This window comes from Sorex fumeus, unplaced genomic scaffold, assembly GCF_029834395.1.
Source record: "Sorex fumeus unplaced genomic scaffold, SorFum_2.1 ptg000013l, whole genome shotgun sequence".
NCBI lineage: Eukaryota > Metazoa > Chordata > Mammalia > Eulipotyphla > Soricidae > Sorex > Sorex fumeus.
The window spans coordinates 17,525,098-17,542,577 of NW_026606070.1; the positions used below are offsets into that span (position 1 = coordinate 17,525,098).

Here is a 17,480-nt window from a genome sequence, read left to right on the forward strand (position 1 = left end):
TATTTTTAATATAAGTTGAGAAACAAATACAGATGAGAAATGTTACACTAATACCTCATAAAATAGGTATAAATAGCATGGTTTTAATGTAGAAAAAGGAAGTTTACATACTGTGCACATTGATAATTTTGACAGATTGAAGTGTGGTGGTGATGTGATTTAGCAATCTGCATTCCTGAAACATTCATAGTAACAGGATTCTAAAGCACAGTGCCTAAAGTTTTGAAAAATACAACAATAGTTTTGAGAGAATAGTTTTGAGAGAAATTTATAAATAAACGTTAAGACATAAATTCTTACATAATGTTAATTTACGTGACACTGATTTTTAAATACTTAAAGATTTTAAACACTGATATTAAGTTACTAGGCATAAATATATATATATATATAAATGTACACATTTATGCTTATAATGCCAATATATATGACTTGCAATGAATTTACTGAACAAGGAAATCATGAGTAAAACCAAAATATATATATTGTGATGTTTACATTCTTTAGACCAGCAAGATAACATAGATATAAAAATGTTTGCATGATCCTGGGAGATGAGACTTGAGTTAGAGCATATGTAAATTTAATCCCCAGCATCATGTGACCTCCCAACCACCACTGAGTGTGGCCCAGGAGTTCCTCTGAGTGATTCTTTTTTTTTTAAATTTTATTGAATCACCGTGAGATAGTGACAAGCTTTCATGTTGGGTTATAGTCACACAATGATCAAACACCCATCCCTCTACCAGTGCACATTCCCCACCACCAATATCCCGGGTAGACCCCCTTTTCCCACCCTCACCCTGCCTCTATGGTAAACATTATTCCCCATGATCTTTCTCTACTTTTAGGCATTATGATTTGCAATATAGACACCGAGAGGTTATCATTTTGGTCCTTTATCTACTTTCAGCACACCTGAGTGATTCTATGTAATTCATTGAGTGGACAGAGTGATTCTGCATTTCTGTGCAGCAATGCATCCTCAGGCACTAACATGGAATTTCTAAAGCTAGTGAAGTATTCTTGGGAGTGATGCTGACAACCCTTACACAATGCTTGGGAGACCACAAACCTAACCAACCATTTTGGGGGACAAAATAGTTTATTAGATAATTATAGAAAAAATACATTTCTTTAAAATATTCTTTATCATCTGTTTCAATAAATTCTATTTGATAATTTTTAAATATCTCGAAATAGAGTTCTTTGGGATTGGACCCAAGCTGTTTTCAGTGGCAAATTTAAAACCTTATGAGCTTTAATCTGCAATTAAAGAAAAGAAGTGAGCCAATAATTTTACTCTAATTCTTTATATATCAAACTTTTCTTTGAAATACTGTCACTGTGGGGGAAATTTTAATGTGCTACTTAAAACTTTTCAGAAAAATTATATAGCACCATGATGGCTGTGAAGCAAAATCACTTAAGAAAGAAATTAGAACAAAAGTTAACAAAAAACAGATAAGAAAACACTTATATTTTTAATAAATATGCATTTCTACCCTATTTCTGACATATTTCATTTAGACTAATAAATAAGCAAGTTTTATTATAAGGCAAAGTTGTTTATGTTTCAGGCACCACTGTTGGGAACCTCACCAACCCCTCCCATTGCTATGGGATCAGAGACTGTTTTGCTGATTGTAGTAAACCCCAGGGATCTCAGAGGGAGATGAATATAATTAACGTTGTACTATCAAGAATCTTCCTAGTAGGTGATGATAACAGAAGAGCCATCTAATTCCTACTGTGCATCAATGGCTTTATGATACTGTTACATATAGCATTTGAATATCTGTATGAGATGGAGAAACAATTTAAGTACAACTATTTCCACTTTTAAGGCAAAAGTTGTTAAGCACATATAAGGTTAATGGTTTTCGCAAAAGGGATTATGATAAGCATGGATTAAATATGAAAAGAGACCCATTATTTATTTTTGCATGAGACTAAAGGAAGTATAATGCATAGCTTTCATAGTGAATGAGGTTATTCTGATTCGATTTCATCATTTCACTGATGAAAATAAAAGCTAAACAAACTTTGAAAATGTTATGGTATAAATTGTGGTATAAATGGTATAAGTAAGATAATGATGTTAGGAATACTTAAGTTCACTGGGTGATTCTTATATGTACCAGACAGTTGATTGCCTCTGCATACACATTAAATCACTAATGAGTTAACTGAGTGACAGTGACAAAATGATAATGAGTCAATGAAACAGACACCATCTAATAAGAAAATTTATTCCATGCTCTGAAATAAAAATTGTTATTATTCAAAGTTACAAAATAACATTGATCTTTCCTGCTGCAATAAATTGAGAGCCTTCACCATTTGGTATTTTATTTCCCAGTATTTAAAAGCTAATTGTCCCATTTATAAGTTTTCCATAGTTTATACTAAAAAGTTTACTATGAACTTTAAAGTTTTTAAGGATAACATTAATTTAAAATATATTATTATTGGGTAGAGAGTGGAAATAATGATATGAAGTTTTAATGTCTACTAGAAACATAATCTTCCTCATTTTAATGTCTATCAGAAACATGATCTTCCTCATAGTCCATATCTTATTGATTCATGTTGTGTTAAACAGTTTGCTTTACAGTATTAACATAAACTGAGTTTGCTTATAAAATACACCATGTGAAAAAAAACATGAAAAAAAAACCATTTGCAGGTATATAGAAAATACATAAAAAAGAACCACAGTGGAAATCTCTGCAATATCATCTATTGCAGAGATAAATTGTGAAAACATAAAAAAATGGCAAATAGTGTTTGCATTATACTGAAATTTATAAATGTGAAAGATGATTTTTTTTTGCTTTCTGGGTCACCCCAGCGATGCACAGGGGTTACTCCTAGTTCACGCACTCAGGAATCACTCCTGGCGGTGCTCAGGAGACCATATGGGATGCTGGGAATTGAATTTGGATCAGGCCGCATGCAAGGCAAACACCCTACCCGCTGTGCTATCACTCCGGCCCCGAAAGATGCATTTTTAAAAAACTGAATCAACATTGTATATGTGTTCTAAGGGAATTTTTATAAAGGGTGTTCTGTTAAATTCTTCATTTTTTTCTATAGCTTTTTTTTTCTATTGTAATATAGAGCACAGCTTGGTGATCAGATAATAATTTTATTTAGAGTTACATAATATTAAAAATGAAACAAAAAGACTATTTCCAATAAAATATGCTATTTCCAATAAATTCAGCACATGTAAAACATAGTCAGAAGATTAGACAAGGAACTCAGAGAGATTCTACTATGTTTTTGAGGATCTGAACTCAAACACCTTTAGGCTCCCATGAAAGACTTCGAAAAATAACACAAATACAGCACACCCACTGTCTAGAAAAATAAGGTTCATCTATTTTAATAGGAGCTAAAAATCTGTCCCGTTAGATCAAATATCTGGTGAGTAACAAAATAGCACTTTCTAAAAGTAGAGTGTATTTTTTCTTACAGTTTGATATTTACTTGTGAAGTCTAAGGCACATTCTATCTTGTTTCAAAACAGTGTTTCATTATTTTTATTTACTAATAGGCATAAGAGTAAATGGTTTTGCTTTATAATTTACTCCTATTGGATTATTCTGTATAAATAATAGTCATTGGTTGGGTTTTTTTTCTACGTGAATGATACTCATTTCTTTGTAAGGGTTTATAATTATCCTCTAGAGGAATCTATATTTCAAGGGACAGATTTAGAGAGGTAAACAAAAGAGGAAAAAGGGAAAGTCATTTTTCTTTCAGCACTGCTTGAGCTTTCACTAACTCATCGTCTCTCACACAGTGATTTCCAGGCAACTCAAGAGTATTAGCCTCTTAATGAAATTTTGGCTCTGATTCTTAGTGAAGATATTTTTGTTTAAAGCTCTCAGGAGTTTAAAGGTAAGTTAAATTTGATTACAGTTATTCCACAAATACTTTTATTTAAGTATATTAGGAGTCATTGTGCTAATGTAGAATAATTAGTTGTTGCAAAATTTGAATCCTATCCAAGTCATATTAAAATACACTGATGGGACTAGTTCACTCTCAATATATGATATATAGTCAAATTCTATAGTTAGAGAAGACCATATCAATCAAATAGCAATATTTTATCATGCAGTTTCCAGACACGTGAGACCAGATATGTAATTTGCATTTTAAAATTACTGACAGGATCTGGAGACTTAAGTACACTGGGCAGGGCCAACTTGCATGAAGCTGACCAGGTTTCAATTTCTGGCAGCCCACATGGTCCCTGAAGCATAATCAGGAGTTATCTCTGAGCACTGCAATGAGTTCAAAACCAAGAGTGAGCTCTGAAAACCAAACTATAAACAAAATAAAACTAGTTGCAAATAAAATACTGTGTTATAAAGTAAGGCATATTTTTGTGGACTTAAAATGAGAATTATTAAAATAAATTAGTGTGAATAAATTTTTCTAACAATAATTTACTATATATTCCAATAGAATAAATATCCATATTTATGAAGTTCTATAGTGTGTGGAATACTGAACAAAAACTCTAAGAGTTTATCTTTTCAATCAAGAATATTTTTCTGATTTGGCAAACTTCCTTGTTAGAAGCATTATTATATTATTCTATTATAAATCTGTTAACTACCACATGATAATTTGTCACTTTATGTCAATATACATTAATATTTATTTCTTCAATGGTTATACTTAGAGGTGAACAGATAGTGATTAAGATTGTTTGCTTTCACGCAGACTATCAAGTTCAAACTCAGTCTTACTTTTGACAAACAAGGTGGCCTGAAAAACTACCGAAGCATTCTCTACGTTAATTAGTTTCATGGAAAATATGGGATAATGGGACTTGGATGATATTTTTCTACAAAGATTAATAAATATAGCACACACAGAAAGCTGTGTGAATGAGTATGTGTGCACTCATATGAGTATTCTGAATAAAGGTTTAGAATGCAAACTCCCTGTGGTTGGGGCTATGACCTGCAGCTGGTGATCAACATATCCCAAATCTACTTTTAAAAGATGATTAAAAACTATATTTGCAACATAAAATAATTTGATATTTAATTATTACATTTAGAACACTTGAGCCACTTCAATTTATTTCAATATTATCCCAAAGTAAATATACAGAATTACAAAGTCAAATATATTTACAAATTCTGTCACAAAGAATCAAAATTCTTATCAGACATTGTAGACATTGTAGGTGGGTAATAGGAATACACTATAACATATTAAATGGAGTATTGGTATATTCAAGAGAAATGAAGAAGAAAGCAATTTTGTATGTAGGTCATCAAGACAGATTTCAGAGAATCAAAATAATTATTCAGTATTTTGAGGAATTAATAATTCTCCTAATAGCCAAAAGGAGCAAGAGTTTAAAGACAGCAATGAAGGTGCACTGACAGGACAGGACATATATACAAATGTGTGTGTATTTCTAATTGTTTAATTATTGCAGGTTAAAGTCTAAGTCATGGAAGCAGGTCAGAGAACTTCAACTATAAAGCTAATTCAAAGTCCTATAAACTTTATTCTTTGGACTGTAGATTGTGACCAAGTTTTTGAGATGTTGGCAGGTTGAATGGTAGAACTGAACTCTCATATAAGAAAGCTAATTTAAAAACCGTTGCTCTAACCAAAGGTGGATTATTAGATGATGACAATGCAAAAAAATTACAGCAGATTTCTGGGTCGATGATAATCATTATAGTAAAAATATGACTATTAATTACCAAATAGATCCTCATTTTATATATATTCCCCTTCCTTTATTGTATTATTCCATCATAATAGCCCTATAAATTATACCAATAATGACCTATATTTTGAGATTAGAAAATTGGAACAGATTTATGATTTTTAAAGCCAGACTGATCAAAAAGACAAATATGGAATATGATCCCTGATTCTAGAGATTTATGGAATTCAATAATAAGATAGTTTAGGAATAAGCTAATTTTCCCAGAGATACTTTAATAAATAATTTTTAAAAATCTGTGTGCCAATAAATTTGGAAAAGTTGGAGAGAAATAAGAAATTAAAATGAGAGTCAAATTTATGATAAATGTGCTTAGTTTACAGTGTAATAGAAACATACAAAATACAAAAAATGAACAAATTTACTTCAGAGCAAAGCGAAACAGTTAATTTATTGTTACTGAATTTTAAATGACTGAGTGGCGGGGGTCAAAGAAAGAGGAAGTGGAGGCTTAGAGGGTGAAGGAATGGTTTATTTCACTCAAAGCCTATCAGAATTCAGTCACTTGTCTCAACTGAAATGTAAGAGACACTTAAATACAGTTTTTGTGCTCACAGAAACGTAGAGCTATTGAAAATGTGCTGCATTTTTCCTATACCATGAACTGTTTTGCCACCAATGCCTAAAAATGGTACCTGGTATACATTAACTCCCAATAAATACTAAAATTTTATCATTTGGAGTTATTTTATAAAGGGACGGAAGGATAATAATGACTAAACGTGCGGCTAGAGTTGTAGCATAGCGAATAGGTCATTTGCCTTGCACAGGGCCGACCCAGGTTCGAATCACAGCATCCCATATGTTCCCCCCCACCCCAGCACCATCAGGAGTGATTCCTGAGTACAGAGCCAGAAGCAACCCCTATGCATTGCCATGTGTGACCCAAAAGGTCAAAATAAAATAAAAAATAATGACTAAATGTTTGCATTTTAATATTTATGCTTTTATTGTTTGGGGGCTGGAGCTACAGCACAGTGGTAAGGCGTTTGCCTTGCACGCAGCCAGCCCAGCCGAGCAGGGTTCAATTCCTCTGCCCCTCTCAGAGAGCTCGGCAAGCTACCAATAGGATCTCACCCGTACGGCAACGCATGGCAAGCTACCCATCACGTATTTAATGTGCCAAACACAGTAACAAGTCTCAAAATGGAGACGTTACTGGGCCCACTTGAGCAAATTGATGAACAATGGGAGGACAGTGTGACAGTGTTTAATGTTTTTATTTCATGGAAGATATTTATGAAAAATCAATTTCATATTAATATTTAGAAAATATTAATCAGAAGTATTGAAGTACAAAAAATGAATCATAGGCTAATGTGCCATCATTTACTTTTGATGTTTCATAACTCTAAACTCAAGTTAATTTTACCTATTTGTACTGAAACTTTAAGACATTTTTATAAACACCAGGAGTTATAGTAAATATATAGCAACAATATGCAAACTAAAAATTAATTATGTGCTTCTTACCAAGATATGAGTAATGTTCAAGAACCAATTGTATGCCACCACTTATCATATTAGATCAGAACTTCTGTTGAAAATGTACAATAGAATATTCAGTCTCCATATTCTCTTGCCATATTCCATTGGAGACCAGCTATTAACTCAATATATCCTGGACATGCTTAATTGTCCTGAGCTAAATGTTAAAAGTACTTTCTTACCACATAATTGGTGATATATTCACATTCTCTCAAATTTTTGACACTCTAGACAACAGGGTTTTATTTATTTCTCCTAAGGTTTATTGTGCTTGCCAAACGAGAAAAAATAAGTAAAGGCTCTTCAATCAAGTGAATCTGGGAAAACTGGGTAGCTATGTACCAAAAAAAAAAACTTTATTATCTAACACCATTATATAAAAGTTAATTAAAAGTGGTTTTAATACAAGTTTCCATCAGAATCTGTAAAGTACATTAAAGATAACTGGAAGAAAACTCCAGAATATGTACCTCAAAGATGTCTTCAACGACTTGATTCCATTAGCAAAGATGAAAAATTAAATGGGACTATACAAACTAAAATTTTTCAAAGGCATTCTTTTGAATTAATTATTTTGCATTCATAGCATTGTTCTGTATGAGAGTATGTACAAGTATAATAACATAAACACAAATAAGAGCAATGATGGTTTTTTTCTATAAAACAAAACTAAAAGGCCTAGCTAGCAAAGATTTGCTATTTATTACATGTTTTCTTCTCTGATTTAGTTTGACAGAGAACCATGCTGGGAAACTATTAATATTCTGCTTACTTAAAAGCCAATCTTTGTGTAATCTTAAGGTTAATAACAAATTTGCTTATAATGAGTGAACCACGTGGTCAACCTGGGTTCAGTCCCGGTCACCACGGGATGACAAGTGATATTAGTGATACAAGTGATAATGAGTGAAACAAAGATAGTAATTTCTAATATGTATTATGAAACTGAAAGCACAGTTATTGAACTTCATAGAAAAGTTTTCCCAGGAAGATCACGTCTGCTCTTCTAGAAATCTTCCATTACTTTCTGTATGCTTAATGTGCTTACTCATTACAAAAAATGTAGAGCCTGCGATTCATGAGATTCATTGAGAGCAGGTAAGTGTTATCAGTGAAGAAACCAAGGAAATGGTGTTTAATGCATTAGATAAAAACAAGTAAAAGTTTCTTGGAGCAAAAAAGAAAAAACATTTTAGTTTCAACATGCGAATTATGTTTTGTGGAAGGATTAAGCTGTACCAGGGAAGAAAGAGGGTAAGCAAATGAGTAAGTGATTTACAGTGTTATAGAAATATGCCCAGATGTTACTGAAGTTTAGTAATGAATTCTGAGTTAATTTAATGAAATAGTCATTTATTTACAAATTATATTTATTAAAACATTTTTCACCATTTTTGCATCACTTTAAAGATAGTTTCTCAAAAATGGACAAGCAACCAGATATCTTCAGGAGGCCATTGGTTGATGTTCAGGGCATCCCTGTGTTCTGGAGTATGGCTGAAGAATGGTCCCAGGTGGAGTCATTTGAGGCCAGACCAGATGACCTTCTGATAGCCACCTATCCAAAGTCTGGTAATACCTTTCCAATTATTTGTAATTGTAGACTATTTATCTTCTGTGTAATCTGTGCCACTGTTTGGCTAATCATTTTTCAAGAAGTTCATGTGGCATCTGACAGATTAACTTTTTTCCTCCTACAGTGAGCAAATTAAACTTTTACATGAAAAATTGCACAATTAAATAAGGGCTATTTCATATAAAAACTCAATGCTACTGTTTGGTTTACCTACCAAGTTCAAAGATAATTTATGAAGACTGAACATAAAAGTGATTTATATACATTAGGATATGTCATCTATAATATATTTGAAATATTTGCTATATTTAATTATTTCAATTATTATTAACATATTAATAACTTATATGTATATGTAAAATCACTCAAAATAATTTGATTACTAATATGAATCAGTACATTTTATTTCTCCAGAATGTTTAGCAGTCTGACAATTTACCATTGCATAAAAATTTTATCTAAGAAAAATTTCAGGCATAGTAGAAGCTAGTGAGATAACTACATGTAAGTAATATTTTCTTGCTCATTGTCATAACTTTTACCTTTATAGTTTTTCACAACATGTCTTATTCGTTTTTCAGTGACCTGGTAATTTTATTTAAAAAGATCCATGTTAATAACCTTCATGGTTAGTTGGTTTGGGGACAATAACAAAAGGTGCTCAGAGTTTACTCCTGGATCTTCAGCTAGGGATCACTACCGGCAGGGCTCAGGACACCAAACGGGTTCCAGGGATTGAACCTGGGCTGGCCGTGTGCGTGCAGGGCAAGGATCCTACCCACTGTACTGTCACATTGGCCCAACATCATATAATTTTAAATGTCATGAAAAACAAACATTTTTAATTTAAACATGGTTAAATTGACAATTTTTAAATTTAGAGTCTAGTACCCAAAATTGGACTGGAGCGATAGCACAGTAGTTAGGGTGTTTGCCTTGCACAGGGCCTACCCAGCCAACCCGGTTCGATTCCTCCACCCCTCTTGGAAAGCCCGGCAAGCTACAAGAGAATCTTGCCTGCACGGCAAAGCCGGGCAAGCTACCCTTGACGTATTGGATATGCCAAACACAGTAACAAGTCTCATAATTAAGACATTACTGGGCCTGCTAGAGCAAATTGATGAACAATGGGAGGACAGTGCTAGAGTGCTATCCACAATTGATTGACCATTAAATGATAGGAAAGAACATATATGATATTTACACTTTGAGGCATAGATCTTCTTTTCCCATGAACCAATGCTTTATCTTCAGGCAGACTGGAAAATATGGCAATCAAACATAATGCTATTATTTGACTAACATTTTTCTTACTACCCTAATGGTCTGTGTTATATGGTCAGATTAATCTCACAATCATTAATTAGGAACAATAAAGAGTAACTTTTCCATGGAAGGTATTTTAAAAAGATGCCTAGATTGCTTCAACATCTGGAACAAATTTAAAGGCGTACCCACATGTTAAGTCAGTTTTTCACGCAGAATTGTGTCTATCATTACATATATTTTGCATATTCAATACTCCATGTTTCACTTTATTTTCAAATTTTTATTTAATCATATTTTATATACACATGTATACAAATTATACATTGTATATGTGTATGATCAAGATAGGAAAGGATGTCTCCTAAGAAAAGAGAAATGAAGGGGACAGAGTACAGCATGTAGAGCAGTTGCCTTGCATGTCGTCAACCTGGGTTCAATCCCGAGCACCCCATACAATTCCCTGAGCATCTCCAGGAATGATCCCTGAATGCAGAGAAGTGAATAAGTCCTGAGAGCTGTGGAGCATGGCAAAAAACGGTAAAACAAAATAGGTTAGTAATTAAGAAAATGAAATGGAAATAAAACATCTTTATTTTTTGTGTTATACAATTTCTCTACTTTTGTTGACCTTCTTGTACTCTTTATTATAGAAAATTTAGAGTTTCATCTTTTCCCCTTAGGAACAACCTGGGTCAGTGAAATACTGGATTTAATCTACAACAGTGGGGATGCAGAGAAATGTAAACGAGATGCAATATACAACAGAGTGCCATTTATGGAATTGATAGTTCCTGGATTCTCAAATGGTATATTCTCTTAATGTTTCTTTTATACCTAAAATAGTTATACCCACTATCTTATCTTTGTGTTGTTTGAAGAATTATGATGGAAATTTTACTGCAAAACTTGGACAGTTGGATTATAAGTATCTATAACAAAGGAATAAGAATTTATTTGTGCCAATAAACATTTCATGCTCCTCTTTACCACAAAATGATATTTGCACAAAGAATTTGATGTTGTATATTTTAATTGCTAGGATATGTGATTTTTTCTCAAATATTGTATAATTGATCATTAGATACACAAGAAAATTTAGTATTTGATCTAACAGGAACCATACTTACCTACCACTAGTTAATGGATATTCACAGAGTCAAGGAATAGGATGATGGAAATATATGACTGTGTGCTTTAATTTTTTAAATAGTCATGAACTTTATTGTGTAATCTTACTATAAAATTTGAATGCAAGAAAATTTTGGAACCATGTAGTTAAAATTCCCTACATTGAAATGAAAAAGATAAAATTAAGGGAAATCATTATAATTTTACTCTTTGCCTACAGCTATTGCATTTTTATCAAGGTTTTATATCTGAGGATTTTATAAATGCTTATCAATATAATAAACCTTACTATTACTAGACAGTAAAATAGCTAATAGCCTAAATTGATCATTTTAAAATCTCAGTATAAAAGTCTTTACACTGAGATTTTGAAATTATATGAAGTCATATGATTGCACAATCATTTCAAGCCATATATACACATATGTAAATATATAGAGGTATTGTTTGGATATACTGTAAGGAACTTAGTATAATTATATTATATTATATTCATAATATAATTTGACTTATGTGCTTATAGGTGTTGAGGAGTTGAAAGTCATGCCATCTCCTCGATTAGTGAAGACACATCTTCCTGTTCAACTTCTCCCTTCTTCATTTTGGAAGAATAATTGCAAGGTAACAAAATTTATAATATTTGGCTAGTTTGAAAGTAGTGAGTGGATACAAGCTCAACCTAAAATCAACCTGAAACAAACTATAAACGAAATTTATAGCCTTTGAGTTTTGTTTAAATTTTATTTAATAATATGAAGAATTACAATGGATACAACCTATGAATAAATCACTGAGCAAATGATAATGTGGGTCATGTACCCAAAATATCAAACAACATCAATGGTCACCAATGTCAGCGATAAGAATTGCATTCACTAAGAATATATCAGACTTTCTGTTAAATAAAATGCAAATTACTCTGCATAAATCTTAATAAACTGTACAAATTTAAGTAACAAGTTCTTAAATAAACTCATATATAGCCCTTACAAATTCAGCATAATTTTAAATATGAATTCATAATAACATGATATTAATGAACATAATTATACATTTATGGAATCATTAATAACCAACTCATAAATATTATAAAGATTTATAAATCTTCAATACAAATATATTCATTAAATATAATAATAAGAGGAAAAATGCATAAATCTTAACTCTACACTTTAGATATATATTTTAATGAATCTTTAGTTTTAAATATAATTAAATTTACTTAAAGATTTAAGGAAATTTTGGGCCAAAGAGATAGTACAGCATGTAAACCCTTGCTTAGCATGAATCCTACTGGGGTTTGATCCCGACACAATATATGGCTCCTTGAGCACCACAAGATGTAGCCCCAAAATCAATGTACCAATTCATGAAATCTTTTTATAGTTTTCATTAATGTCTCTGTATTAATGCTAATACCCCTGATAAATAAGGAAGTATTTTATTTCCTTTTATTTAATCTTATATTCTTGCCTTATTATAAACTATGGCCTCTTAAAAAATACTGAATAAGAATGGCAAAATCTCACTTCTTACCTTGTTATGTTTTTGAAAATAAGTATTTTGCTTTTAAAGTAAAATGAGACATGGGGTTCAATCCCCATACCAATACTAGCAGGTGCCCCCCAAAACAAAGCAATAGTAATGATGACTGGGGGTACTTTGAGGAAAATCTGTTTACATAAGACAAGTAGAAACTCACCACATAAAAATAATTTTTAAGATGGTGCTAGGAAAATAAACAGCTTTGGCATTGCCATAGTCTATTGGTAATTTGTTTTGTTTATAATGTTTAGTATTTTCTTAAGAAATTACATGAACAAAGATCCCAGTTCTTAAAATTCTGCAGATAAATATTTGGAAAATTCACTGTCAGTCGCAATTTTCTTCCCATCATTTTTGTCCTATATTATAAGAACTACATATGAATTTAAAAAAGAAAATTTTATTTTTTTCAGTAAGTTTGGCTAGATGTAAGAAATTCTGATTGCACTTTGATAGAAGGAAATTATTTCCTGTTTTAAGACACCATGGTTTACAAAGCTGTTCATAATAAAATTGTTTCAACACCAATGTTGCAACACGAATCCCAGTGGCCTTAGGTCCCTGCTTTTCCCAGTTTGCCCTCTTGGCAGGCATATAACAAATTTGTTTATATTGCTTGCTCCAAAAAAACTGAAAAGAAAGGATGAGTAGTATTACCAGAAGATAAACAAAACAGAATTTGTAGGATTAATTGCTTTTAACCTATGTAAAAAGGAAATTCAGATCATTTAATAGATAATATACTGCCTATTCTCATTGCATAACTTAGTTTTCAACACTGACATCTAAAACATATTGCAGTACATTTTATTTTGTATCTGAATCATACTGCAGTTATCTTCATTTCTTTCTTATTGTAAATGAGGCTTCATTATTTGCCCTCTCAGCAGGTAAATAGCACATTTATTTCATATCACTTGTTCCAAAAAACTTTAAAGAATGACAAACATAATTATTTAAAAAAATATATAGAAGTAAATTTGTCATGATTAATCGGTATATGTTCCTAACCTTTCTTAATCTAGCAGAGGACAGCCATATACATCACTAATGAGTGCCATACACAAAGCTACGAGATGGGAAATTTCTCCTGTCCTTTAAAGGAGCTCTTTTACACTTTGTACATAAGTGCTTTCAAGACTATGAATTCCCTGAGCTGTTGCCTATCCATAAAACTTTATATAGTTTCTTCAGATCTGAATGCTAATTGAACTGAATAGAATATTCTTGGTGAGGAGTTCAATTCATTGAATGTTGAACTTTTCCATATTTTTCTGGCTGTGTTATTTGATAGATCTGCTGTACATCTTATGGACTTTCCTTTGTAGGTAAGGTCCTTTTCTGATCTTGTTGCTTTCAGTATTCTGTCTCTATCTTTGGATTTTGTCATTTTGAGTATGTGTCTTGGAGTTTTCCTAATTGGGTCTATTTTCACTGGGAGCCTTCAGACCTCTTGGATCTGTGTCTGCAATGCACAACACAGGGAAGTTCTTATCAATAGTTTATTTAACCATTGTTTTCCACATTTGCCTTTCTGTTATTCAGGATCTCCAGTGATTTTTATATTTTTCCCCTTGAACTCATCCCATAGTTCTCTGGTATGCTGTTTGTTTCTTTCAGACCATTTTCCACTTTCTGCTATTTCCTAAGTTTCCTCCTTCTCATCTTGGAGATCCTTGATCTTTTGCTCAGTTTCTGTCATTCAGCTATTCAGAGCTTCTGTTGTTTTATATCACCTACCATGTTCTTCATTTCTGTTATGTTTGTGATAACTTTTCCATTTCAACTCTTATGTTTTCTTGTGCTTTGTTGACTTCCTGTGCTATCATTTCTTTGAAGTCATTGAACATCCTCGTTAAAGACACTGTCTTCTTTTGTGTATGTCTTCAGTGGTATTGTTTTCACTCACTAAGCTTGGTCAGTTCCTATGTGTTTTCCCCATTGGTTTTCTACTGTTCTGAGGTGCCTGAGGAAGAAATGCCAACTCCATTTACGAGTTGGCATGCTTTTGCAGTGAAGTTGCCTGAAAAAATTTCACCAATGAAACATGACAACAGCATTTCTATTGTAAATATGCTTAAAATGTCTTCTTTCAAACTGATTTAAGAATTTCATTCATAAAAAAATTAAACATCATCATGGACTAATAGTGATTGTGTGTGTGTTTTTTTTTGTGTGTGTGTAGGTAAATAATTTTACTGAAAGAAATCTAGAGAGATGTCGGGGCAGAGAGAGAATACGAAAGAGAATAATTTGCTATTTGCTGAAACTTTTAGTTGTTGCTTTGGGGCCATACTTGGCTGCACTCATGGTTTACTCTTGTTTCTACATGGGGCTCAGGACCATATGAAATGCCAGTGATCAACCCTGGGCCAGATGGTGCAAAGCAAGCACCCAAAATGCAGTACCATCTCTCAAGTATTCTTCACTGAAATTCTTACACTTAATTTTTCATGATTTAAAAGGTGTTTTTTTTAACAAAGACTAGAGAGTAAGAATTTCATGGAAAATGAGAATATTCATATTAAGTCTAATATGCAGTTATAAATATTTTATATTAAGATACAAATTCTCAGATCAAGAAATAGAAAAAGAACCATTCTGTCAAGATAAGCAACAGTTTATAAACTTTATAGACTAAAAACAAATAACTTCCTGTATTTCCCCACAGATGGTCTATGTAGCAAGGAATGCCAAAGATGTGGCTGTGTCTTACTACTACTTCTACCAGATGGCAAAGCTGCACCCAGAGCCTGGAACCTGGCAGGAGTTCCTGGATAAATTCATGACTGGAAGGGGTGAGCTCGACTCTTACTTTAATCTTGGAGTTCCATAGTGAAAAGGTTTATTTTCCTACAAGTTTTGGGTTCTTATGAATCAAAGATGTTTTCAGATGTTACTAATTCATTAGGATGACAATAGAAAAAACAGAAGACAGGGTTATTCCATCCTCTTAAGAGGTATCCTTTCCTATGTTTGAGCAGCATGTGACACAGATCTTTTGATTCTTACCTAGTTATTAGTACTTAGTGACTGTTGAGTTTTTTCTCTTGCTCTTTATGTTATTACATCATTTTTATTTTGTGCATTTTTATGAGACTTTAATATTTTCCATCTTCATTATAGAGTAGCTTTTTTTCTCTTGCTCTTTATTGCATCATTGTATTTTATGAACTAATTGGACTCTAATATTTTTTTATGTTCATTATATAACTGAAAATTTTAGGTCACCATTCTTTTACTTGTATATTCTCTTTCAGAATACGTATTCGTACTCTTAGTAGTAACTTTACTTATAATTTTACAAAAACATCATGTAAAAATTAAATTTTAAAATATTTATCAAAGTTTATCTGTCTTTCATCAAAGCCCTTGTTAAGTCTCCAATTAATGATTTTTCTTCCTGTGAACTTTAGTCCCACTTGCTGTATTAATTACTCAGTATCTAGCATCTTGTTTTATAGTTTCAGTTTTATGTATTGGAAGTTGTTTTAGGGCTTCCACAACCAAGTACCACAGAAAGAGGTGAACTTATAGACTAATTTTCCCACAGTTTTAGATATCAAGGTATCTTCATAGCTATTTAATTTCACTTTTCTCATTGGTTTATAGACAATTATCTGTCCCACGTGTCTTTGTGTGTGTATCTTTGTTATAGTATCTTCTTCCTGTAAGGAGTTAAATCTCAGTCACAGAGGATTAGATCCCATTCTAGGGATATAATTTTACTTAATTTTTAAAACTTACAATCTTCAGTCATTTTCTGAAATAGGTATTGTATGAAACTGTATTATACATACTATAGAATAGTATTTATTATCTATACTAACAGTATAATAGTTTTTAAATTCATTAAGTTTGTTGGGACCATAATTCAGTTCATATCTCTCCTCTTCTCCTCTCACCTCATCCCTTGTAAAATTCATGTCATTTTAATATGAAAAATATATATTCCACTGCATCATCCTTCAAAATATTAACTTATTTTATCATCCATCATGTCTAAGTCTAGACTTTCATCTAAATTAGTTATGGATGAAACTTAAAGTATGTTTGATACTGAGAAAAAAATACCTTTCTTGCTTTTCCAAGTAATATTGTGCATTCAGCATGAATAAAGGCTTTTGAATATACTTCTTTTATTCTTAAATCCCTCCCCTTTTAATAAGCAATGTATAAACACTAATAATATTATGACATAGTATGATTAGAACTTTTTTGCTTCCTTAAATAGCTTTAATTTTGAATTTTTATCTATCAATTTAGTTGCTTTTGGTTCTTGGTATGATCACGTGAAGGGCTGGTGGGAGAAAAAGAAAGATTATCGCATCCTCTACCTATTCTATGAAGACATGAAAGAGGTATGAATACTCATCGATTTCAGCATTATTTATTCCTCATTTACGTCTCAAACCAGAACTGTTCTGGTACCACCTTTCAATTTCATATTCACTGAACCCGTTTGAATCTCCTGCAGGTATTTTCAGATTAACTTCTCATCCTTTATATCTGTCACTGCCACTGTCCTCCCATTGTTCATCGATTTGTTTGAATGGGCCCAGTAACGTCTCCATTGTGAGACTTGTTGTTTATATAACTTAAATAATAGTTCTCCAGAGTTCTTTCTAACCCGAAATGTCAGATTTTTGCCATAATGTATTGAACTCTTTTAGCTTCTATCATCCTTTGTAGCACAGTCCT

The 17,480-nt window shown here is 32.2% G+C and overlaps 1 protein-coding gene across 1 annotated transcript in view; it reads left to right on the forward strand.

Annotated features, from left to right (window-relative positions):
• LOC130020700 (sulfotransferase 1 family member D1) overlaps nt 1–17,480 on the forward strand; it is a 33,471-nt gene that overhangs the window by 4,881 nt on the left and 11,110 nt on the right. Inside the window, exons 2-7 of the mRNA XM_056111331.1 lie at nt 3,812–3,909; nt 8,672–8,833; nt 10,787–10,912; nt 11,758–11,855; nt 15,451–15,577; nt 17,046–17,140. Of these exons, the coding sequence (XP_055967306.1) occupies nt 8,686–8,833; nt 10,787–10,912; nt 11,758–11,855; nt 15,451–15,577; nt 17,046–17,140 (594 nt within the window). The 5' untranslated portion in view covers nt 3,812–3,909; nt 8,672–8,685. The remainder of the gene's footprint in view (nt 1–3,811; nt 3,910–8,671; nt 8,834–10,786; nt 10,913–11,757; nt 11,856–15,450; nt 15,578–17,045; nt 17,141–17,480) is intronic.